This window comes from Bombina bombina, chromosome 5 (assembly GCF_027579735.1).
Source record: "Bombina bombina isolate aBomBom1 chromosome 5, aBomBom1.pri, whole genome shotgun sequence".
Taxonomy (NCBI): domain Eukaryota; kingdom Metazoa; phylum Chordata; class Amphibia; order Anura; family Bombinatoridae; genus Bombina; species Bombina bombina.
Window position 1 is genome coordinate 28,029,950 of NC_069503.1, and position 26,490 is coordinate 28,056,439.

At 36.5% G+C, this 26,490-nt stretch overlaps 1 protein-coding gene across 1 annotated transcript in view; it reads left to right on the plus strand.

Annotated features, from left to right (window-relative positions):
* The window catches only part of LOC128659737 (oocyte zinc finger protein XlCOF6-like), a 149,513-nt gene extending 126,121 nt beyond the window's left edge, over positions 1 to 23,392 (plus strand). Inside the window, exons 3-4 of the mRNA XM_053713317.1 lie at positions 18,748 to 18,863; positions 20,294 to 23,392. Coding sequence (XP_053569292.1) covers positions 18,845 to 18,863; positions 20,294 to 22,824 — 2,550 coding nt within the window. The 5' untranslated portion in view covers positions 18,748 to 18,844 and the 3' untranslated portion in view covers positions 22,825 to 23,392. The remainder of the gene's footprint in view (positions 1 to 18,747; positions 18,864 to 20,293) is intronic.
* The last annotated feature ends 3,098 nt before the right edge of the window (positions 23,393 to 26,490 follow it).

Genomic DNA, 26,490 nt, shown 5'->3' on the forward strand with positions numbered 1-26,490 from the left:
CGTGTGGCTACTCTAATGTTATTAGAGTGTGAGTGAGTGTGTCCAACCTGACACTGATGTGTTACAATGGAGAAACTTAATCTCTCTAACAAAAATGTGCTATACAAAGATACATAATATTCTTGTGCAAAATCAAACATAGAATGTGACTTATTCTTAAAGTAACAGTATAACATCACTTTAATCAAAATGTGGTTAATAAAAACACATTATAGGAGTGAAACTATAAGGATAGTGTATGTGTGAATAAATAATATAAGGGACATCAATTCTGAATATCCCAATCTAGTGATTCTTATACTATACAAAGACCCACGTGTAAAGTGCTTGATGGATGTAATTTAATACTAATGTTGATCCTTGGTGCAGTAAAGTGTCAATTCAATTCTTTGGTTGCATTAAGGCATTTGAGCCTGTATTTATGATACCTAACAATGTTATATTCCAATTTTTGACATGGTTCAAATAGGATATGACCAGTTATATTAACTATAACAACTGATGACTTACAGTAAATGGTTTACAAGAAAACAAAATAGTTATTGTAGTCATTCATCCCATTTGGTTTAACAGTATTCAATAAATAAATCCACCTGCACTCCATTTTTAACAGTACTTTTTCTATATTGCCACCTCGAATGCCAAGCGATGCTTTCTGAATTACTGTGAATTTCAAATCTTTAGAAGAGCTCTCATGGTGCAGCAAGAAATGTTTAGCAACGGAGGTTATTTTTTTGCCCTTGTTCAGATCACTTTGAGCTGTTTTAATGTTATAGCAGTGTTCCAGAATTCTTGTTTTTACCTCTCTGGTAGTCATGCCAACATAGAACATTTGGCATGAACAATTGAGTGCATAAACTACTCCAATTGTAGTGCATGAAAAATGATAGGGTATTTTGTGTACCCTACCAGTTTTATCAGTCAGGGTTTTGATTTTCCACACATATTGGCACGCTGAGCACGTGCCACAAGGGTACATGCCTGGGTCCTTATGTTGTTTTTTTGCAGATCTTACAAAATGGCTGGATACCAATTTATCTCTTAAGTTGTTTGGTCTTTTGTATCCAAGGGATACTCTCTCTCCAATAAGGGGTTTTGGGGTTTCATCATTCTGTAGTATTTGCCAATGATCGTTTAGAATTCTTGTCACATGTCTCATCTGGGGATTGTATGTGGTTATTAGCCTTGGACAGGATTCAGCTTTTGTTTTATCCTTAGGAACCAATAGGTCATCCCTGCACACTTTTAGTGCCTTATACTTGGCTCTCTTTACAGACTTCTTACTGTATCCTCGCGATATTAACCTTTGTGATAGTGCAACACTCTCTGTCATATAGATCTCTTTACTTGTTCAATTGCGGCGGAGCCTTAAAAACTCCCCATATGGAATCGCTTTCAGGGTGCTTGGTGAATGGGCACTCGAGTGATGCAGGAGAGTGTTGGTTGCCGTTTCCTTTCTGTAGATTGTGGTGTTAATAATGCCATCATTATTTTTGAATATTTTCAAATCCAAAAAGCATATCTCCTGTTGGCTAGCAGAATACGTCAATTTTATATTTAAATCATTCTCATTAAGTTTTGACATGAAAAGTTGTAAATCATCAAATGTACCCTCCCAGATGAACAGGAAATCATCTATGAACCTTACCCACATTGGTACATGTTCAGTATATGTTTGTAGGTCCGAAAATACACAGAAACGTTCCCAAAACCCAAGAAATAAATTAGCATACGTTGGTGCACAGGCAGTACCCATTGCGGTACCTTGTGTTTGAAGATAGTACCTATCATTAAATGTAAAAAAATTGTGTTTTAGGATGAAATGTAACAACTGGATTATGAAAGCATTGTGTGCTTCATTATCTAGACTATTGGAGGCTAGGAAATATTTGATGGCTTCTATGCCATCACTATGCCTAATATTGGTATATAGGGACTCCACGTCCGCTGTGACTAACCACATGTTGTCTGTTAGTTCAATGTCTTTTACCATTTGTAATACCTCCATAGTGTCACGAACGTATGAGGGTAATGTTGTTAAATATTCCCTCAATCTTAAATCTATGAATTTACTTGCATTCTCAGTTAAGTTATCATTTCCAGACATAATAGGTCTACCTGGTGGTATTAAAGGATTTTTGTGTACTTTCGGTAGAAAGTACAGTGTGGCAATCTTCGGATTCTCTTTAGTCAAAAACTTTTTTTCTGAATTGGAGAGTATATTATTCTCCCATGCTTCTTTAATCATTCGATTGTATTGTATGAGGTAAGAACTTTGGGGATTGAATATTAGTAATTTATAGCAGGAATTGTTAGACAGTTGTTTTGTAGCTTCATCTAAGTACATCTGTCGTGGCCATAAGACCACGTTCCCACCCTTGTCTGATGGCTTAATCAAAATATCTTGCCATGATTCAATCTCCCTCAGAGCTTGTATTTCAGGACTGCTCAAATTGTTATTAACATTATATATAGGTATCTGTTCAATTTTCTGGCAAACCATTTTACAAAACACTTGTATCTCAGGTGATAAGGATAAGGGTGGAGCATATGTCGACTTAGGTTTAACATTTGACTTCCAAACTTGATGTATCGGTGTCGAGTTGTCATTATCAGTATCAGTACTACTTTCTGACAATTCACATAATATATCAGCTGTGGCTAAATCTTCTGCATTAAGGATATTTGGATTATATGCATACATTTTCTTAAGTAACATTTTTCTAGAAAATAAATGTATGTCCTTAATCAGTTCAAATTTGTTAAGAGAGTTAACAGGGCAGAAAGATAGTCCTTTAGATAGTACTGATGTATGTGTTGTACTTAGTATATGGTCTGATAAATTAATCACTCTCATTTGTTACTCACTACTACTAAGGATGAACAAATGAGAGTGATTAATTTATCAGACCATATACTAAGTACACAGACAACATGTGGTTAGTCACAGCGGACGTGGAGTCCCTATATACCAATATTAGGCAAAGTGATGGCATAGAAGCCATCAAATATTTCCTAGCCTCCAATAGTCTAGATAATGAAGCACACAATGCTTTCATAATCCAGTTGTTACATTTCATCCTAACACACAATTTTTTTACATTTAATGATAGGTACTATCTTCAAAAACAAGGTACCGCAATGGGTACTGCCTGTGCACCAACGTATGCTAATTTATTTCTTGGGTTTTGGGAACGTTTCTGTGAATTTTCGGACCTACTACAAACATATACTGAACATGTACCAATGTGGGTAAGGTTCATAGATGATGTCCTGTTCATCTGGGAGGGTACATTTGATGATTTACAACTTTTCATGTCAAAACTTAATGAGAATGATTTAAATATAAAATTGACGTATTCTGCTAGCCAACAGGAGATATGCTTTTTGGATTTGAAAATATTCAAAAATAATGATGGCATTATTAACACCACAATCTACAGAAAGGAAACAGCAACCAACACTCTCCTGCATCACTCGAGTGCCCATTCACCAAGCACCCTGAAAGCGATTCCATATGGGGAGTTTTTAAGGCTCCGCCGCAATTGTACAAGTAAAGAGATCTATATGACAGAGAGTGTTGCACTATCACAAAGGTTAATATTGCGAGGATACAGTAAGAAGTCTGTAAAGAGAGCCAAGTATAAGGCACTAAAAGTGTGCAGGGATGACCTATTGGTTCCTAAGGATAAAACAAAAGCTGAATCCTGTCCAAGGCTAATAACCACATACAATCCACAGATGAGACATGTGACAAGAATTCTAAACGATCATTGGCAAATACTACAGAATGATGAAACCCTAAAACCCCTTATTGGAGAGAGAGTATCCCTTGGATACAAAAGACCAAACAACTTAAGAGATAAATTGGTATCCAGCCATTTTGTAAGATCTGCAAAAAAACAACATAAGGACCCAGGCATGTACCCTTGTGGCACATGCTCAGCGTGCCAATATGTGTGGAAAATCAAAACCCTGACTGATAAAACTGGTAGGGTACACAAAATACCCTATCATTTTTCATGCACTACAATTGGAGTAGTTTATGCACTCCATTGTTCATGCCAAATGTTCTATGTTGGCATGACTACCAGAGAGGTAAAAACAAGAATTCTGGAACACTGCTATAACATTAAAACAGCTTAACGGGATCTGAACAAGGGCAAAAAAATAACCTCAGTTGCTAAACATTTCTTGCTGCACCATGAGAGCTCTTCTAAAGATTTGAAATTCACAGTAATTCAGAAAGCATCGCTTGGCATTCGAGGTGGCAATATAGAAAAAGTACTGTTAAAAATGGAGTGCAGGTGGATTTATTGAATACTGTTAAACCAAATGGGATGAATGACTACAATAACTATTTTGTTTTCTTGTAAACCATTTACTGTAAGTCATCAGTTGTTATAGTTAATATAACTGGTCATATCCTATTTGAACCATGTCAAAAATTGGAATATAACATTGTTAGGTATCATAAATACAGGCTCAAATGCCTTAATGCAACCAAAGAATTGAATTGACACTTTACTGCACCAAGGATCAACATTAGTATTAAATTACATCCATCAAGCACTTTACACGTGGGTCTTTGTATAGTATAAGAATCACTAGATTGGGATATTCAGAATTGATGTCCCTTATATTATTTATTCACACATACACTATCCTTATAGTTTCACTCCTATAATGTGTTTTTATTAACCACATTTTGATAAAAGTGATGTTATACTGTTACTTTAAGAATAAGTCACATTCTATGTTTGATTTTGCACAAGAATATTATGTATCTTTGTATAGCACATTTTTGTTAGAGAGATTAAGTTTCTCCATTGTAACACATCAGTGTCAGGTTGGACACACTCACTCACACTCTAATAACATTAGAGTAGCCACACGTTAAAATTCTCACTGTCCAATTCACACATTTTTCTCACATCCTTATATTATAATTCCCTATATTTATTTTGATTCTCTGTTGTATGTTAAAGGTCCTCATAATTTTAGTACTTTCTAAGACAATGAACTTTCTCTAATTTTATAAATCCTTGATTCACAGTATGCCCCCTCTTTTCATTCAAGCATAAAGGATTTGTTGTCATGATTTTGTGGCCTAATATGGTATTAGTATTATCATAATAATAATAACGCCTATCTAGCACTAAATATAAGTTAATATTATCTGCAAGAAAGTAAACAACTAGTTGACAGCATATACGGATATGGACCTTTAAAACTGTGGTCCGAAATATAACAAGAAAAAGTAGCTAGTAACAATATGAAATACTTATCTTATATATATGTTTCAGCACGATCCTTGCAATTGTTATATAATTAATAAAAATATAACAGCGATTATTTGTTGTTTAATAATGTAGGAAAGAGTAATAACATACTTTGCGAGCTTGTGAAAATCCACTATGTATATTACATAAATCCCAATTGGGACAAATGGAGCCATCAATGTACAATATGGATTGGAATTTCTTGCATGCGTTAAATTACACTTCGCATTCATACACCATATTATTGACCGGTTCCTGATCTAACAAGAGCTAGTAATCTGGAAGATCGCAAATCCAAATCAATAGAATAGTATATTAATTGAGTTATAATCTGTCAATTGCAATGTTTACAAATAACGCTCAGCCATCTGATCGCCCAATTGCAATGTTTACAAATAACGCTTAGCCATCTGATCGCCCAATCACAGTATCCCATATCTACACACCCACTATAGGTATGACAAGCGTGTTGTGGATTGGTGTTGCCTCTATTATTAAGCGAAGTTCAGATACACACCCTTTTTTTGAGTTTCTCCTACGTAGAATAATGCTAAGACTGACAGGACAATCAGCCAATCGTAAGGAGACAACTCCCAATCGCGTGTCCAATCTGGTGTCAGTGGTGGGCATTCAGATTAAATAAAAGACGCAGAGTAGCAGCGGCTCGCACCCCCTCTGAGGAAGCGTTTGTGAAACGCGTGTCAGGGGTCCGACAGGGGCAGCTTTGTCTCTCCTGTCGTCCGTTTTTAATTTTGCTTACTCTTGTGGTAAAATAATTTACTAAGTGGTTAATATTATATCCTCTTATCCTTCATTGCTATATGTAAAAATTAATACAGCCCTCGGATTGTAAGGGCTTAGTTAACTTTAATCCTAAAGGATTGAGGATATTTAATAGTGGCATATTTACTTAATGGCTATTATGCAAACCACAGAGTTTAAGTGGTTTTAATTCACAGCTTTTGCTACTGTATGAGTGTGAGTTCCTTAGCTAAATTAATAAACTATAATGTATGAATGAATGGGAACAATTTTATTATTTTGATCACTTTATGAATTTAGTAGAGTAAAAGTTTGATAATATATAAGTGGATTTATTCTCTCTTTAAAACTTTGTTGTACTCTCAGTTACAACTAGTTTATCTAGTTGTTGTCTTTTAGGAATGAAGCTTCTGTTGATCAGATTTGCAAAGCAGCAACTTGGTCTTCTTTGCATACTTTTACTGAATTCTACCATTTTGATGTTTTCCCTTCTTCTGAAGCAGTTTTTGGTAGAAAAGTACTTCAGGCAGCCATTTCAGTTTGATTCTTCTGCTTATATTTTCAGTTTTTTTCATTATAAGATTAAAACTTTTTGATTTGGGTTGTGGATTATTTTTTCAGTTCAATTGGCTGTCTTTATTTTATCCCTCCCTCTCTAGTGACTCTTGCGTGGAAGTTCCACATATTGGGTATCTGCTATCCCATATGTCACTAGCTCATGGACTCTTGCTAATTACATGAAAGAAAACATAATTTATGTAAGAACTTACCTGATTAATTCAGTTCTTTCATATTAGCAAGAGTCCATGAGGCCCACCCTTTTTGTGGTGGTTATGATTTTTTTGTATAAAGCACGATTATTCCAATTCCTTATTTTTTTGATGCTTTCGCTCCTTTCTTATCACCCCACTTTTTGGCTATTCGTTAAACTGAATTGTGGGTGTGGTGAGGGGTGTATTTATAGGTATTTTAAGGTTTGGAAAACTTTGCCCCTCCTGGTAGGAATGTATATCCCATACGTCACTAGCTCATGGACTCTTGCTAAAATGAAAGAAATGAATTTATCAGGTAAGTTCTTACATAAATTATGTTTTTTTGGTGTGTTGATAGATGCGTTATCTGCATTATTTTTCTGTCTTTTCTCACCTGTCTTACCCCTACCAGACATTTTAGAAGGTTCAAGGAATGTATCCATATAAAGTGTAAACATGTTTATCACACATGTGTCTGTGAGAAAGCGTTGAGTAGCTTAGGGGTAGTGTTGTAAAGTTAGCCTGGTCCCAGCCAGTGGGAGAGCTACAAGTATTAGTTGGTACCCTGAGAAAGAAAAAGACTGCCAGTGCCTAAATAAAATGCTATTGCTTCACATGTGTCAGTGAACACCTCTATAAGACACCTCTGGAATCCCCCTCCCCCAACAGACCTATAGCGTTAATATGATAATGATACAGGTGGTAGTCAGGCCTATGTAGACTGTCCCCTATGCAAGCACCAACCACCTCAATCTACCCCAAGCCTGCTCATTAAGTTACCTTGCCCCACAGTTACATTCAAAATTAGCATATACAGTTAAATGCTGTTCACAAAATGCACTCTGCAGGAGGTTGGGGAACAATTCTAAGTATGATAGTGATACCTTATATATGATTCGTTTGTGGGTTATCAATCACATAAAAGATATTATAAAAGAGCATGTAAACAAAACAAACAAAGCGCTTGAACTTTTGTGATTTTACTTATGAGAGCCTTATGCAGCACAGTTCCTCAGCGTCCATATGCTGTCACCGTCCCCAGGACCGCCAAAGTCTAAAGGCAGGGTCAGCTCAGTCAGGAGAGGCCAGACAAAGGGCTCCAGACAAGCTCACACAGCTCTGTAATCCACTCCTCTGTGTATGCGAATTGACTGAGTAAAATCTATGATCAAGCAGTGGCCTGGGTGAGAGAGAGCTTAATATCCCTCCAGTGAGTCTAGGCTGTCTGTGTATGAGGAAAGAGCTGTTTAGTTCAGGCAGGCTGTGTCTCTCCAACTCAGTTGGGGGTAAAGCAATAGCTGCAATCTGCATGTATTATGTGTCCCCCGTTCTATTATAGCAGTTATGGAAGCTGCCAGCCAAAATGTTACAGTCGGCCTCACAGCCTCACCACCCACCTCTGCTGTGGCAAATCTGGCGGTTACTGCTCCCCAGTAAAGCTGGCCTGTAAAAACATGCAGAGTTCCCACATAGACTATAATCCCTGAGTCTCACACACGTGGCCCTGTTATCTATGTGTGTGCTCACCTTTCGCCCAGATCTCTAGGCTCCCGTGCTGCAACAATATGGACCAAGGTGGAGGTGTGGGCCGCCCAAAGCTCATATGCCAGTGAGGTAACTGTCCAGCACCAGAGATGGATGCAATAGAATAGGCCTTCAGTTGGCACGCTGAGTCTTTTCAGCTCCTCTCTCCGCTGCACAGTGCTCTCCACTCCACGTGGCTCTGAGGGGTATAGTTATGCTCACCTTTGTCCTGAGCCTCCTGTGTAACGCCTCTATCTAGATGGTGGGAAGCCCAGCTATGATCCGATCGCCGTGAGCGGATGTCTCACTCGCTGCCAACACTCTGCTAAACTCCAATCTGTATTATTAATGAGGAGAGGGACAGGAAAAGAGAGGCATTTTGGGCACACTTATAAGGGTCAAAACCAGTACTATATTGCTGTGTGGTGTGTCGTGTGTTGATTTAAAACTTAACTTTTATATCAATTTAAATAAAAAAGAATTGTGGAAATTTCCACCAGTGAGTGTATAAAATTTTATTAAAATTGTGTCCGAGTGATCCTCGGTATGCAAAAGCTCCTCTCAATTGTGATACAGTGATCAGTCTGTATCACACTGTCCTGTTTGGGTAATAAGTTCTATAAAATAGATACAGATATCTTTAACTTAATTATTATTCATGACAAAGGTATATGCCAAAACCATAGGTTGGTGTAAGAATAACACACGCTAATTGTTGATTCCAACCACTGTTTAATTTATATAAAAGTATAATGATACTACAGTATCGTTCTTTATGCTTTTATTCCAAGCGATATTATATCAAGTACAGTGTTATCTATAAATATTAGTGACTTGGAAATTGTGCACAGACAATTAGGTTCTGGTGAATTATAATGAGGATATGGTGAACACCTGTATATCCGACTAATTTTAAACAAAAGATGAGTCAGAGTTTCTCTTATATATAGATGTACTGTCTGAACTTCCGTTTTTAATAAAATTCGGTTAGGGGTTTATACAGGAAAACGTATATTACAGAGGTTATACCAAGTCAAGTTTCCCTTAATACAGGCTTATATGTATCCACAGCCTAAATTATATGCAATTATATAGTGAGGCTAAAGATAGCCAAAGCTATTAAATTTTAGGCTACAGATGTCGCTTAAGTAAGTAAGCGCTGAAATTTTACTTGACCACTATAACTACCTAGGTTCAAATGGCACTTAAAGGAATCTGTCCATAGCGATAGCCTAAAGTTAAACAGTATGCTCCACAAAGGATGTGGCTAACTAAGCCTAAATCAATATTGTATGTAGATTAATACTGGCTATGGTTGATTAACTAGTTTTAAGATTTATAAAGTTAAAGCAAAAAGTGCCTAAAAGAGGCCAACAATTATTATTATACCAAACGGACTATATGAGAGGAGCAGTGCGAACGCCTGACGCGCGTTTCGCAACTGCTTTTTCAGAGGCGTCCGGTCCGACCGCCACACACTGTTTTTAAAGGATCATCGGCCAATCCCGTGGCCGATTACATTCTTGTCAATCAAAGTCAGCCAATCGGCTGCTCTCTAACATCTCGCAGTGTAACGATGATGAGATGACGCGCTGGTCAGCTGTAGCCTGTAAGACACAGGGGGGTGTCGATTGACGTTATTCAGTATGTTATTGTTTACATGTCATATTGTGCTGACATGTATATAGAGCGATCAGCAAGAATTTTGATTGTCACATATGTTTTTTATTCAATGTATAATGACCAGCAAAGCGTGTGTTTGTAAGATTTGACAGTATATATTACATGATCGCCAAACCTGAGAGCATGATAATTCCCCATTCTTGTTTCATCACAGTTAGGATATCATGGCATTTTTCATTCTTATTTTAACACAGTCATCTTTTTGCTTTTTCTGCTTACTTCCATAATGGGGTATTTTATATATTTATTTCAGGATTTTGGCTCATGTACGTTTTAATTGTCATCATTAGTGATGATACACTTCTGCATATGTGTGTTTTCGAAAACTGAGCGATTATCTATTATAGTATTTCTATTATTTACGCACTGGTTGTTATGAGGGTAAGTTGTATTCTGAATTGGATATATCTATACTGCATAGTTTGTATATACATTTTAAACTTAAAAAAGGGGCATGAATTTGCAGTTCTAATTAGATGTTCGTGTCTTTGTATAGTAGGGGCCATAGTTCTGGTATGACACAGTGTCCGTGCTAATAAAGTCAAAGTCATTATAGACAATATTTGCAAATTTGTTAGAATAAAGGTTATATTGTATGGTTCTATTTTATTGTCGGTTAGACACATTATTAAACTATGTGTTTATTTACATATTAGAATTTAAAATTTAGCCATACTATTTTCATTATTCCACTAGGAAATATATATAATTCCATATCTTGCTAATTCTGTAATTTCTTGAACAATATTATTAGACTCCCATAGATGTTATAAGAGTTGTTTAAACTGCAACAGATATATCAAGATCATCAGATTTATTGAATCTTCCATTTATATCTTTATTTATATCTTTATACATGGGTTTGTTTGGATTCTTTATTTATATCTTTATACATGGGTTTGTTTGGATTCTAAAAATGGCTATGATACAAGGTGATCTCATTCTTGATCATCATTTATGGCACAGATTAATATTTTTGATGATTAGTGTAAATAAGCACTATATTGTATCATTTCATTTAGACCATTAGGTTTCATACTCTGTAGCCAAAAAATCCACCTGGATTCAGCTCTTAGGAGGGTGTTTTCCATGTTACCTCCCCTGATACCCAGAGTGAGTTTTTGTAAGACCCAACATTTCAGTTCAGGCTTGCTGTCATGATACTCAAAAAAAATGTCTTGCAACTGATGTCAGTTTCTTATCTTTCTCAAGATCTTTCTGGGCATTTTTTATGCTTCCCAGATGTTCACCCAGTCTTCTTCTGAGTTCCCTAGTGGACATTCCCACGTATTTTTTGTTACAACTGCATTCCAAGCAGTATATTACATTGGACGTTCTACAGTTAAATAGGCCATTAATTCTCTTTACACCTTCTGGGAAGATTGGCATTTCTTTGATGTTCTTCATATAGGTACAGAATTTACATGCACCACATGGATATGTGCCAGTTAGCTCATCTTTTCTGATGCTCGGTTTCCTTGAGAAATGACTTTTCATTACTATGTCCCTGATTGTTGGTGCCCTTTTCCAACTGACGGCAACTCTATTTCCCACACTTTTAGCTAGATCTTCATCAGTATGTAGTATATGAGCATGTTTGTTTAAGATTGTAGTAATTTCTTCATGGGCTATGTTGTATGTTTTAAGTTAAAGATATCTGTATCTATTTTATAGAACTTATTACCCAAACAGGACAGTGTGATACAGACTGATCACTGTATCACAATTGAGAGGAGCTTTTGCGTACCGAGGATCACTCGGACACAATTTTAATAAAATTTTATACACTCGCTGGTGGAAATTTCCACAATTATTTTTTATTTAAATTGATATAAAAGTTAAGTTTTAAATCAACACACGACACACCAGACAGCAATATAGTACTGGGTTTGACCCTTATAAGTGTGCCCAAAATGCCTCTCTTTTCCTGTCCCTCTCCTCATTAATAATTCTAATTATTTGGCATTAGGCACTACCTACTGTTAACACTCAGGTTTTGTTTCAATAGGTCCTAAGGGCACAAAACCCCAAATCCCCCCCTCTCTCCCTAGAGGTCATAGGGTTTTCATAAACAAGTTTAAACTTAGACTATCCAGTAGTCATTTCTTGGGGGAACTATGGCTTCCATTAATCTAATGGAAGATTTTCTAAAGAGAGAAAAGGATCGCAAAGCAAACATAGACAAAACATTCGCTAATCTGTCGGCTGAAGGTTATAAACCTACAGAAATTGATGACTGGGAATCTGGTCTGAAAGAGCTGGGTGAATTGCTTAGGAAACACACACGTTCTGTATGGAATAAAAGTGCATATGACAAATATCTAGCAAAACACATAATCCCTAGAGGCTTAAGAGTGAGGCTATTTCCATCTTTCAGCTTCCATATAGAAAGCTACAGGGGAAGATGGGAACAAGCACTAATTTCCTGCTCAGAAGTACTAGTTGCTATACTATCTGATTATGAAACAGAAATTGTTGAAGAACTAGGCACAGAAATATCCGAAATAACAACAAAATTAACCAAATTTGAATCTCTAGACAACTTCAAAGCAGCATATAAAAGTCTAAGGGAAGAACTAGACTCAAAAGAAAGAGAAATTATTAAAACAAAATGTGATAAACTAAGTAGGGACATCAAAGACTTTGAGAAAGAGAGAGTCTTTACATGGGATGAACAGAACCCAAGACGGAGGAGAAATTTTCTACCACCCAAAGAAGACAAAGATGAAATCTCTACATCTGAGTACGAATCATCAGCGGCTGAAGATGCAGAGGAGGGCACTTCTAATAGAAGGCTACTGGTATCTAGTGCCAATGAAAGACTCGCTATACTATCACAGACTGAGTCAAAAAACGAGATAAGTACAAAACCAAAAACAAAAGAAAAAGGAGGGGAGGGAAAAACAGAGCGCAACCTGAGGAACAGATCGAGATGGGGGTACGGGAACGGCCGCAACAAGGAAGATTGGTCGAAAAGACCGAGATGGTAAAAACCACAGATCTGCAAATCATAAATCTGTCTAATAAAATACTGTCCCAAGATCACATTAACGTTCTGAAAAAAGGCCTCTCTTTCTCCCCTACCAACAATATAGACTATTTTGAAATCATAAAAGACATACATCTCTTTACCAGAAAGATGGCATTGAATAAAATATTTGCCAAACATGAAGATACCAATTGTGATACACAAGCTATTATGGACCTGGTATCTCTGTTAGAGGATAATGAAAACGAAAATACGAACAACAATGATTGGAAAAAGGATTTAGTCAAAAAATCTACATATATGCCTCAAATCTGCCAGTTTCCTGAAATAGACACCTATCAGAAAGTGGTGATCAGAGACATTCTCAAACTTCGTGATGGAAAATTAAAAAACATCAGTGAAAAGGAATCGAAAGCATTGAAAGAAATTCAGAAATGGGAGGACGTGGTGATAAAATCTTCGGACAAGGGAGGGAATGTTGTAATCTGGCCTACTGAGCTATACCTAATTGAAGCCAAAAAACAATTAGGGGACAAAAATTGTTATAAACCTCTCTGGGGAAATCCCACACAAGAATTCCTAGTAAACTATAACACTTTAATTGAAACAGCAAAAAAAGACGAATTAATAGACAAGAAAGAATACAAATTCCTTAATGTCAGCAATCCTAAAATAGCGACGTTATACCTGCTACCCAAAGTGCACAAAAATCAGAAAATACCCCCCGGCAGACCAATTGTGTCAGGCATTGGAAGCCTATGTGAACAGGCATCACGATATATTGATCTAAGACTAAGAGACATAGTACTCTCTCTTCCCTCATATACAAGGGATACTATGGACATTCTGAATAAAATTGAAGGCATGATCTTAGATCCCGATACCTTGCTTGCTACATGTGACGTTGAGTCTCTATATACGTCAATAGAGCATAAATGGGGATGTCATGCAGTGGGGTATTTCCTAGAAATGGAACTGAATGTAAACTCACTTAAAAATGAATTTATACTGAAACTGCAAAAATTTGTCCTGAGTCATAATTATTTTGTCTTTAATGACAAATTCTATCTCCAAATACGTGGTACCGCCATGGGTACCGCATGTGCCCCTACATACGCTAATATATATCTTGGATGGTGGGAGCGGGAACACGTATTTGGAGAAGAGATGGAACAATATGCAGACAACATACTTTTATGGCTCAGGTACATAGATGATGTATTCATTCTATGGAAAGGGGATGAATCAAGGTTTAAACAGTTCATACAGGAATTAAATTGTAATGACCTGAATTTAAAATTAACCTTTGAAAAAAGTGACACGGCAGTAACATTTCTTGATCTCACAATCTCAAGAGACATGTTTGGACAAGTACAATCTGGCATTCACAGAAAGGAAACAGCTACAAACTCTATACTATCTTTTGATAGTGCACACCATCCTTCTACTAAAAAAGCTATCCCATATGGGGAATTTCTAAGAATACGTAGAAACTGCTCAGAAATTGATACTTTCAAAAGAGAATCAAAAGACTTAAAAACAAGACTGAAAAGCAGACGATACCCAAATAGTATTCTAAAAAGAGCATATCATAAAGCACTTCATATGAATAGAAATGACTTATTGTTTCCAAAATAAAAACAGAATAAAGATACCAGAATCCGATTCGTGGGCACATACAACATAGCCCATGAAGAAATTACTACAATCTTAAACAAACATGCTCATATACTACATACTGATGAAGATCTAGCTAAAAGTGTGGGAAATAGAGTTGCCGTCAGTTGGAAAAGGGCACCAACAATCAGGGACAAAGTAATGAAAAGTCATTTCTCAAGGAAACCGAGCATCAGAAAAGATGGGCTAACTGGCACATATCCATGTGGTGCATGTAAATTCTGTACCTATATGAAGAACATCAAAGAAATGCCAATCTTCCCAGAAGGTGTAAAGAGAATTAATGGCCTATTTAACTGTAGAACGTCCAATGTAATATACTGCTTGGAATGCAGTTGTAACAAAAAATACGTGGGAATGTCCACTAGGGAACTCAGAAGAAGACTGGGCGAACATCTGGGAAGCATAAAAAATGCCCAGAAAGATCTTGAGAAAGATAAGAAACTGACATCAGTTGCAAGACATTTTTTTTGAGTATCATGACAGCAAGCCTGAACTGAAATGTTGGGTCTTACAAAAACTCACTCTGGGTATCAGGGGAGGTAACATGGAAAACACCCTCCTAAGAGCTGAATCCAGGTGGATTTTTTGGCTACAGAGTATGAAACCTAATGGTCTAAATGAAATGATACAATATAGTGCTTATTTACACTAATCATCAAAAATATTAATCTGTGCCATAAATGATGATCAAGAATGAGATCACCTTGTATCATAGCCATTTTTAGAATCCAAACAAACCCATGTATAAAGATATAAATAAAGAATCCAAACAAACCCATGTATAAAGATATAAATAAAGATATAAATGGAAGATTCAATAAATCTGATGATCTTGATATATCTGTTGCAGTTTAAACAACTCTTATAACATCTATGGGAGTCTAATAATATTGTTCAAGAAATTACAGAATTAGCAAGATATGGAATTATATATATTTCCTAGTGGAATAATGAAAATAGTATGGCTAAATTTTAAATTCTAATATGTAAATAAACACATAGTTTAATAATGTGTCTAACCGACAATAAAATAGAACCATACAATATAACCTTTATTCTAACAAATTTGCAAATATTGTCTATAATGACTTTGACTTTATTAGCACGGACACTGTGTCATACCAGAACTATGGCCCCTACTATACAAAGACACGAACATCTAATTAGAACTGCAAATTCATGCCCCTTTTTTAAGTTTAAAATGTATATACAAACTATGCAGTATAGATATATCCAATTCAGAATACAACTTACCCTCATAACAACCAGTGCGTAAATAATAGAAATACTATAATAGATAATCGCTCAGTTTTCGGAATCACACATATGCAGAAGTGTATCATCACTAATGATGACAATTAAAACGTACATGAGCCAAAATCCTGAAATAAATATATAAAATACCCCATTATGGAAGTAAGCAGAAAAAGCAAAAAGATGACTGTGTTAAAATAAGAATGAAAAATGCCATGATATCCTAACTGTGATGAAACAAGAATGGGGAATTATCATGCTCTCAGGTTTGGCGATCATGTAATATATACTGTCAAATCTTACAAACACACGCTTTGCTGGTCATTATACATTGAATAAAAAACATATGTGACAATCAAAATTCTTGCTGATCGCTCTATATACATGTCAGCACAATATGACATGTAAACAATAACATACTGAATAACGTCAATCGACACACCCCTGTGTCTTACAGGCTACAGCTGACCAGCGCGTCATCTCATCATCGTTACACTGCGAGATGTTAGAGAGCAGCCGATTGGCTGACTTTGATTGACAAGAATGTAATCGGCCACGGGATTTGCCGATGATCCTTTAAAAACAGTGTGTGGCGGTCGGACCGGACGCCTCTGAAAAAGCAGTTGCGAAACGCGCGTCAGGCGTTCGCACTGCTCCTCTCATATAGTCCGTTTGGTATAATAATAATTGTTGGCCTCTTTTAGGCACTTTTTGCTTTAACTTAAAAACTTTATAAATCTTAAAACTAGTTAATCAACCATAGCCAGTATTAGCCTACATACAATATTGATTTAGGCTTAGTTAGCCACATCCTTTGTGGAGCATACTGTTTAACTTTAGGCTATCGCTATGGACAGATTACTTTAAGTGCCATTTGAACCTAGGTAGTTATAGTGGTCAAGTAAAATTTCAGCGCTTACTTACTTAAGCGACATCTATAGCCTAAAATTTAATAGCTTTGGCTATCTTTAGCCTCACTATATAATTGCATATAATTTAGGCTGTGGATACATATAAGCCTGTATTAAGGGAAACTTGACTTGGTATAACCGCTGTAATATACGTTTTCCTGTATAAACCCCTAACCGAATTTTATTAAAAACGGAAGTTCAGACAGTACATCTATATATAAGAGAAACTCTGACTCATCTTTTGTTTAAAATTAGTCGGATATACAGGTGTTCACCATATCCTCATTATAATTCACCAGAACCTAATTGTCTGTGCACAATTTCCAAGTCACTAATATTTATAGATAACACTGTACTTGATATAATATCGCTTGGAATAAAAGCATAAAGAACGATACTGTAGTATCATTATACTTTTATATAAATTAAACAGTGGTTGGAATCAACAATTAGCGTGTGCTATTCTTACACCAACCTATGGTTTTGGCATATACCTTTGTCATGAATAATAATTAAGTTAAAGATATCTGTATCTATTTTATAGAACTTATTACCCAAACAGGACAGTGTGATACAGACTGATCACTGTATCACAATTGAGAGGAGCTTTTGCGTACCGAGGATCACTCGGACACAATTTTAATAAAATTTTATACACTCACTGGTGGAAATTTCCACAATTCTTTTTTATTTAAATTGATATAAAAGTTAAGTTTTAAATCAACACACGACACACCACACAGCAATATAGTACTGGTTTTGACCCTTATAAGTGTGCCCAAAATGACTCTCTTTTCCTGTCCCTCTCCTCATTAATAATTCTAATTATTTGGCATTAGGCACTACCTACTGTTAACACTCAGGTTTTGTTTCAATAGGTCCTAAGGGCACAAAACCCCAAATCCCCCCCTCTCTCCCTAGAGGTCATAGGGTTTTCATAAACAAACTCCAATCTGTCCCAGCGCAGTACTCCGATGTGGGCAAGCGGCAAGGAGGAGGTCCAAAATAGCCGCCGGAGGTTCAGCTCTGTCACTCCGCACCTTCAGTGCTAAAGTCAGGGCTTCGGTGGGGCAAATAGATGGTACCGCTCTGCTCTTATATTGCCCAGACACGATCCCTGTCAAGGGCTAAGGAGCACGGGCCTCAGTTTTTTATTTAATTACCTATAACTCGTGAAGTAGTCACGGAGCTATGCTGCTTCTATGTAGCCCGTCCACCGGAAGTCCTGCATTGTATTTTTATTATGCAAGTGTGGTTTTGTAATTCTATATCTTATGGTACTTTTAGATGGACTGAATTTGCCAAAAGAACAAATCTCATATTATCACTCTATGTAAACACAAAAAATCTTTATTTTCTTAACTCTATCCAAGATAACAATTGACATTATCATTTTAGTGCCTATCTCTCCCACACACCCTTGCATTGTGATTTAAGACATCTCAGTACTGACCAAGAGAAGTTAAAGGACTGGGGTTGGAGCACATGACAAAATGTCTGACAGGGAGAATTAGTAGGAAGTACAATACCAATACTGCAGTATCCAATTTAACTTCTATTTAAACAACTGATTTAACATTTCTTTCAGGAGAAAATATTGTTTCATATAAATGATAGAAAAGAAAGATTATAATATATTTGTAAAGTTGTGATAGGACCCCACTTAAATAGATTTTCTACCATTATGTTTTATAGATCTGGGGAGATTCATATTTAAGAGTAATTATAACACCTACAGAGCTAACTGTACTAAATGCATGTGCTGAATCAGTAGCACATATGTAATAACCTAATTATCTGATCTGTATCACATGAATTGTTATGTGTGCCTTTAATTATACCATACGTACAGTTAATCAAAACCATTATTTATTATTATCTGTCCAAACCATTTAATATACTTTTTACAGACACAGCCAGAGCTCTGAGAGATATCAGGTATTGATGTAACTGGAGTGAATAAGGGAACCTTCTTCCTGAGCACAGACATTGGAGCCTGTTATCAGCATGAACGCATATGTGTTAGGTGAGTAACATAGATATTATGCTGACTTTAATTACTGGTAAAATAGAATAGATCACTCATTAAACAAATGTAAACTATTATATGTATATCTGTGTCTTTAAAGGGACAGTTCACCCCAAAACTTTCTCCCCTTTAAATTATTCCCAATGATCCTTTTTACATGCTAGAGTGTATTAAATTGGTTGCAAGTAGCTCCTTTAAGCATATTTCAGCATTTGAAATAGCTGATTTAGCTTGTGGTTTCCCAACCTATACTGAAAGTTTTGATACTGGCGTATACGCTATTGACAAGCCTTAGTAAACACAGCCAGCAGAAGAGATTAGACTCCCAGTGGGATGCAGGATAATTAAGTAATAAAATTATAATTTTCCATTGTTCTCTCTATGTATTGAGCTTTGGTGTTCCAGACAAATATAAGATAAGGAAACAAGTGTGTGTACATAAAAGTGATAACATAATGAGATCTGATATTACCTGAAGCTCAACCCATTGTAATAGGCTGTGGTTCAAAGCACAAAACCAGCTACTTCATATACACAAATAAACCCGAAAATGCAATTTCTCAAATATTTTATACTCTGCAGTTGGTATAACAAGTCATTTAAAATACATTAATGGAAAAACAATTTTACAGTGTACTGTCCCTTTAAGTACATTTGTGTCAGTGATGGTTATAAAGAAGGAGCAACCCCCATTGAGCTGAGGAGGAGGGTAAAAAAATACTTCTCCCTCCCTCTGTCCTTTTAGACAGGTCATGTCCAACAACTGCCTAACCTTGAACTAGCTCATGGAACACCCATAACTGCTCTTATGCCTACCTTTTTCCCATTTGTGGAACACTCACAACTCCCCCAGTGTTCCCCACCCCATAACCACCACTGATTTGTGTGCTTAATTTTACAGTGAGTAATTATGAAACTAATAAAGTTTTTGGCTGTTTATATAAATAGAACCACAGCCGAATGCTAAAGATTCTCATAAGGTCACTGCTTCTTACCTTCTCAAAACATCTCACACTGATTATTAGTCTGTGATGATTAAGACATCATGTTCTCACCCAACTGGTTGAGCATGAGCCAGGCAGGGCTGTATGTGCATTTGCTTGTGCAATGTTAAATGAGTATGGTGAATGCCACCTCTCTTGCCCAGAATACAGATGTACGTGTTCCCTGGCTGAGAACATTATCCACATGTACCTTGTTTAATGCGGCCCTATAACTTGTTTTCATCAGTAATTTAGTTTACTACGATGTAATAATGTTTACATTCTATGTCATCCTTTTTTAATTTGTGATTTACAGGTAAATAAATTTAAAAATAAAAAATGGAAGACATATTTTGAGTATAAAAAATGTTTTTTATTGAGATGGATTATATTATAAATGAATAAACATTCTTATTTTTCTTTATTCCATTTCTTTTTATGTAGATAAACATTTGAATAGTTCATATCCATCCTTCACTACAGGAAACATCAGAATGAAACCACAAACTCCAAAAGTCTTAGACACTAATGACTATTCACAAACATTGGGGATATCACAGCAGATATGTAGAGAAGATGGTGAATTGGCAGGAACTGTGAAGCAATCATTATGTACAGAGAGTAATTTAGTCATCAAACAAGAGGACAACATTTATGACTTATCTAGTGAAATTATTATCCCAGAGGAAAAACCACACACACTTACTGAGTTTTCAAAACATATTAAAGAAGGGAGAAGTCTACAGTCTAGCCACATGATTAAAACAAAGGAGAAACCTTTCAAATGTACAGAATGTGAGAAAAGCTTTAGATGGAAGTCTCCTCTACTAGAACACTACAAAATTCACACAGGTGAGAAACAATACACATGTCCTGAGTGCGGCAAATGTTTTACACAAATGGATTATTTGAAAACTCATGAAAGAAGTCACACAGGAGAAAACACTTTCATTTGTGCAGAGAGTGGGAAAAGTTTTACACAAAAGTGTAAACTGAAAACTCATGAAATGATTAACACAGGAAAAAAGCCTTTCAAATGTACAGAGTGTGGAAAAAGTTTTACACGAAAGGGTGATCTGAAAAAGCATGTAAGGATTCACACAGGAGAAATGCCTTTCACATGTACTGAGTGTGGAAAAAGTTTTACACAAATGGATAGTCTGAAAACTCATGAAAGGATTCACACAGGAGTAAGGCCTTTCACATGTACTGAGTGTGGAAAAAGTTTTACACAAATGGATCATCTGAAAAATCATGAAATGATTCACACAGGAGAAAAGCCTTTCACATGTACTGAGTGTGGAAAAAGTTTTATACGAATGGATAGTCTGAAAACTCATGAAATGATTCACACAGGAGAAAAGCCTTTCACATGTACTGAGTGTGGAAAAAGTTTTACACGAATGAATCGTCTGAAAACTCATGAAATGATTCACACAGGAGTAAGGCCTTTCACATGTACAGAGTGTGGAAAATGTTTTACACAAATGTATGATCTGAAAAAGCATGAAAGGATTCACACAGGGAAAAAGCCTTTCACATGTACAGAGTGTGGAAAAAGTTTTACACAAATGGATCATCTGAAAAATCATGAAATGATTCACACAGGAGAAAAGCCTTTCACATGTACTGAGTGTGGAAAAAGTTTTACACGAATGGATCATCTGAAAACTCATGAAATGATTCACACAGGAGAAAAGCCTTTCACATGTACTGAGTGTGGAAAAAGTTTTACACGAATGGATAATCTGAAAACTCATGAAAGGATTCACACAGGAGTAAGGCCTTTCACATGTACAGAGTGTGGAAAATGTTTTACACAATTGTATGATCTGAAAAAGCATGAAAGGATTCACACAGGGAAAAAGCCTTTCACATGTACAGAGTGTGGAAAAAGTTTTACACGAAAGAGTGATCTGATAACTCATGAAAGGATTCACACAGGAGAAAATCCTTTCACATGTACTGAGTGTGGAAAAAGTTTTACACGAATGGATAGTCTGAAAGCTCATGAAAGTATTCACACAGGAGAAAAGCCTTTCACATGTACAGAGTGTGAAAAAAGTTTTACACGAAAGGGTGATTTGAAAAAGCATGTAAGGATTCACACAGGAGAAAAGCCTTTCACATGTGCAGAAAGTGGGAAAAGTTTTACACAAAAGTGTAAACTGAAAACTCATGAAATGATTCACACAGAAAAAAAGCCTTTCAAATGTACAGAGTGTGGAAAAAGTTTTACACAAAAGGGTTATCTGAAAAAGCATGTAAGGATTCACACAGGAGAAATGCTTTTCACATGTACTGAGTGTGGAAAAAGTTTTACACAAATGGGTAGTCTGAAAACTCATGAAAGGATTCACACAGGAGTAAGGCCTTTCACATGTACTGAGTGTGGAAAAAGTTTTACACAAATGGATCATCTGAAAAATCATGAAATGATTCACACAGGAGAAAAGCCTTTCACATGTACTGAGTGTGGAAAAAGTTTTATACGAATGGATAGTCTGAAAACTCATGAAATGATTCACACAGGAGAAAAGCCTTTCACATGTACTGAGTGTGGAAAAAGTTTTACACAAATGGATCGTCTGAAAACTCATGAAAGGATTCACACAGGAGAAAAACCTTTCACATGTACAGAGTGTGGAAAATGTTTTACACAAATGTATAATCTGAAAAGGCATGAAAGGATTCACACAGGGAAAAAGCCTTTCACATGTAAAGATTGTGGGAAAAGTTTTACACGAAAGAGTGATCTGAAAACACATGAAAGGATTCACAGAGGAGAAAAGCCTTTCACATGTACAGAGTGTGGAAAAAGTTTTACACGAAAGAGTGATCTGAAAAAGCATGAAAGGATTCACACAGGAGAAAAGCCTTTCACCTGTACAGAGTGTGGAAAAAGTTTTACACAAAAGAGTGATCTGAAAAAGCATGAAAGGATTCACAAGGGAAGAAACCTTTCACATGTTTAGAAAGTAGAAAAAAGGTTTTTATTGAAATCGGGTATCACAAAACACTAACGGCTAGATTACGAGTTCTGCGTTAGCCTTAAAAAGCAGCGTTAAGGGGTCCTAACGCTGATTCTTAATGCCCGCTGGTTTTACGAGTCTGGCAGGTACAGGTGTACCGCTCACTTTTTTTCTGTGACTCGAGGCTACCGCAAATCCCCTTACGTCAATTGTGTATCCTATCTTTTTAATTGGATTTGCCTAACGCCGGTATTATGAGTCTTGGAAGAAGTGAGCGGTACAGCCTCTACCTCCAAGACTCCTACCGCATAAAAAAGTCAGTAGTTATGAGTTTTATGGGCTAACGCGAAACATAAAGCTCTTAATTACAGTGCTAAAAGTACACTAACACCCATAAACTACCTATGAACCCCTAAACCAAGGCCCCCCCCACATCGCAAACACTATAATAAAAAAAATCAACCCCTAATCTGCCGACCGGACATCACCGCCACAATCATTATCCCTATGAATCCCTAATCTGCTGTCCCTAACATCACCGACACCTATATTATATTTATTAACCCCTAATCTGCCGCCCCCAAAGTCGCTGCCACCTACCTACACTTATTAACCCCTAATCTGCCGACCAGACATCGCCGCCACTATAATAAATATATTAACCCCTAAACAGCCGCAATCCCACCTCACAAACCCTATAATAAATTGTATTAACCCCTAATCTGCTCCCCCACATTGCCGCAATTTACCTACAATGATTAACCCCTAATCTGCCACCCCCAACATCGCCGCTACTATAATAAAGTTATTAACCCCTAAACCTAAGTCTAACCCTAACACCCCCCTAAATTAAATATAATTTAAATAAAACTAAATAAAATTACTATAATGAATAAATTATTCCTATTTAAAACTAAATACTTACCTATAAAATAAACCCTAATATAGCTACAATATAACTAATACTTACATTGTAGCTATTTTAGGGTTAATATTTATTTTACAGGCAACTTTGTATTTATTTTAACTAGGTACAATAGCTATTAAATTAATAACAATTTAATAGCTACCTAGTTAAAATAATTACAAAATTACCTGTAAAATAAATCCTAACCTAAGTTACAAATACACCTAACACTACACTATCAATAAATTAATTAAATAAATTAATTACAATTATCTAAACTAAAATACAAATAAATAAACTAAACTATAATGCAAAAATAAACACTAAATTACAAAAAATAAAAAAAATTACAAGAATTTTAATCTAATTACACCTAATCTAAGCCCCCTAATAAAATAAAAAGCCCCCCAAAATAATAAAATTCCCTACCCTAAACTAAATTACAAAGTAATCAGCTCTTTTACCTGTAAAAAAAATACAATCCCCCCCAACATTACAACCCACCACCCACACACCCCTACTCTAAAACCCACCCTATCCCCCCTTAAAAAATCCTAACACTACCCCCCTGAAGATCACCCTACCTTGAGCCGTCTTCAGCCAGCCGGCCACCGATGGAACAGAAGAGGACATCCGTACCGGCAGAAGTCTTCATCCTATCCGGGCAGAAGAGGACATCCGGACCGGCACACATCTTCATCCAGGCGGCATCTCCTATCTTCATCCTTCCGGAGCAGAGCCATCTTATATCCAGCCGACGCGGAGCCATCCTCTTCTTCCGATGTCCTAAGGCAGAATGAAGGTTCCTTTAAATGACGTCATCCAAGATGGCGTCCCTCAAATTCCGATTGGCTGATAGGATTCTATCAGCCAATCGGAATTAAGGTAGGAAAAATCCGATTGGTTGATTTAATCAGCTAATTGGATTGAAGTTCAATCCGATTGGCTGATTGGATGAGCCAATAGAATGCAAGGTCAATTCTATTGGCTGATCCAATCAGCCAATTGGATTGAATTTCAATCCGATTGGCTGATTAAATCAACCAATCGGATTTTTCCTACCTTAATATCCGATTGGCTGATAAAATCCTATCAGCCAATCGGAATTCGAGGAACGCCATCTTGGATGACGTCATTTAAAGGAACTTTCATTCTGCCTTAGGACATCGGAAGAAGAGGATGGTTCCGCCTGGATAGAAGATGGCTCCACTCCGGAAGGATGAAGATAGAAGATGCCGCCTGGATGAAGATGTCTGCCGGTCCGGATGTCCTCTTCTGCCTGGATAGGATGAAGACTTCTGCCGGTCTGGTTGTCCTCTTCTGTCCCATCGGTGACCGGCTGGCTGAAGACGGCTCAAGGTAGGGTGATCTTCAGGGAGGTAGTGTTGGGTATTTTTAAGGGGGGATCGGGTGGGTTTTAGAGTAGGGGTGTGTGGGTGGTGGGTTGTAATGTTGGGGGGGATTGTATTTTTTTTTTACAGGTAAAAGAGCTGATTACTTTGGGGCAAAAAGCCCTTTTAAGGGCTGGTGAAAGAGCTGATTACTTTGTAATTTAGTTTAGGGTAGGGAATTGTATTATTTTGGGGGGCTTTTTTATTTTATTAGGGGGCTTAGATTAGATGTAATTGGATTCAAATTCTTGTAATATTTTTTTATTTTTTGTAATTTAGTGTTTGTTTGTTTTTGCATTATAGTTTACTTATTTAATTGTATTTTAGTTTAGATAATTGTAGTTAATTAATTGAATTAATTTATTGATAGTGTAGTATTAGCTGTATTTGTAACTTAGGTTAGGATTTATTTTACAGGTAATTTTGTAATTATTTTAACTAGGTAGCTATTAAATAGTTATTAACTATTTAATAGCTATTGTACCTAGTTAAAATAAATACAAAGTTGCCTGTAAAATAAATATAAATCCTAAAATAGCTACAATGTAAGTATTACAAAGTAAGTTATATTGTAGCTATATTAGGGTTTATTTGATATGTAAGTATTTAGTTTTAAATAGTATTCATTTATTTAATGATAGTAATTTTAGTTAGTTTTATTTAAATTATATTTAACTTAGGGGGGTGTTAGGGTTAGACTTAGGTTTAGGGGTTAATAACTTTATTATAGTAGCGGCGACGTTGGGGGCAGGAGATTAGGGGTTAATTGTAGGTAGGTGGCGGCGATGTTAGGGAGGGCAGATTATGAGTTAATAAAATGTATTATAGTGTTTGCGAGGCGGGAGTGCGGCAGTTTAGGATTTAATACATTTATTATAGTGGCGGCGATGTCCGGTCAGCAGATTAGGGGTTAATAAGTGTAATAGGTGGCGGCGATGTTGGGGGGGGACAGATTAGGGGTTAATAAATATAATATAGGTGTTAGCGATGTTAGGGGCAGCAGATTAGGGGTTCATAGCTATAATGTAGTTTGTGGCGGTGTCCGGAGCGGCAGATTAGGGGTTAATAATATAATGTAGGTTTCAGCGATAGCGGGGGCGGCAGATTAGGGGTTAATAAGTTTAAGGTTAGGGTAGTTTAGACTCGGGGTTCATGTTAGGGTGTTAGGTGTAGACTTAGAAACTGTTTCCCCATAGGAAACAATGGGGCTGCCTTAGGAGCTGAACGCTGCTTTTTTGTAGGTGTTAGTTTTTTTTTTTCAGCCGGCTCAGCCCCATTGTTTCCTATGGGGAAATCGTGCACAAGCACTTTTTTCCAGCTTACCGCTACCGTAGGCAACGCTGGTATTGAGGGTTGAAGTGGAGCTAAATT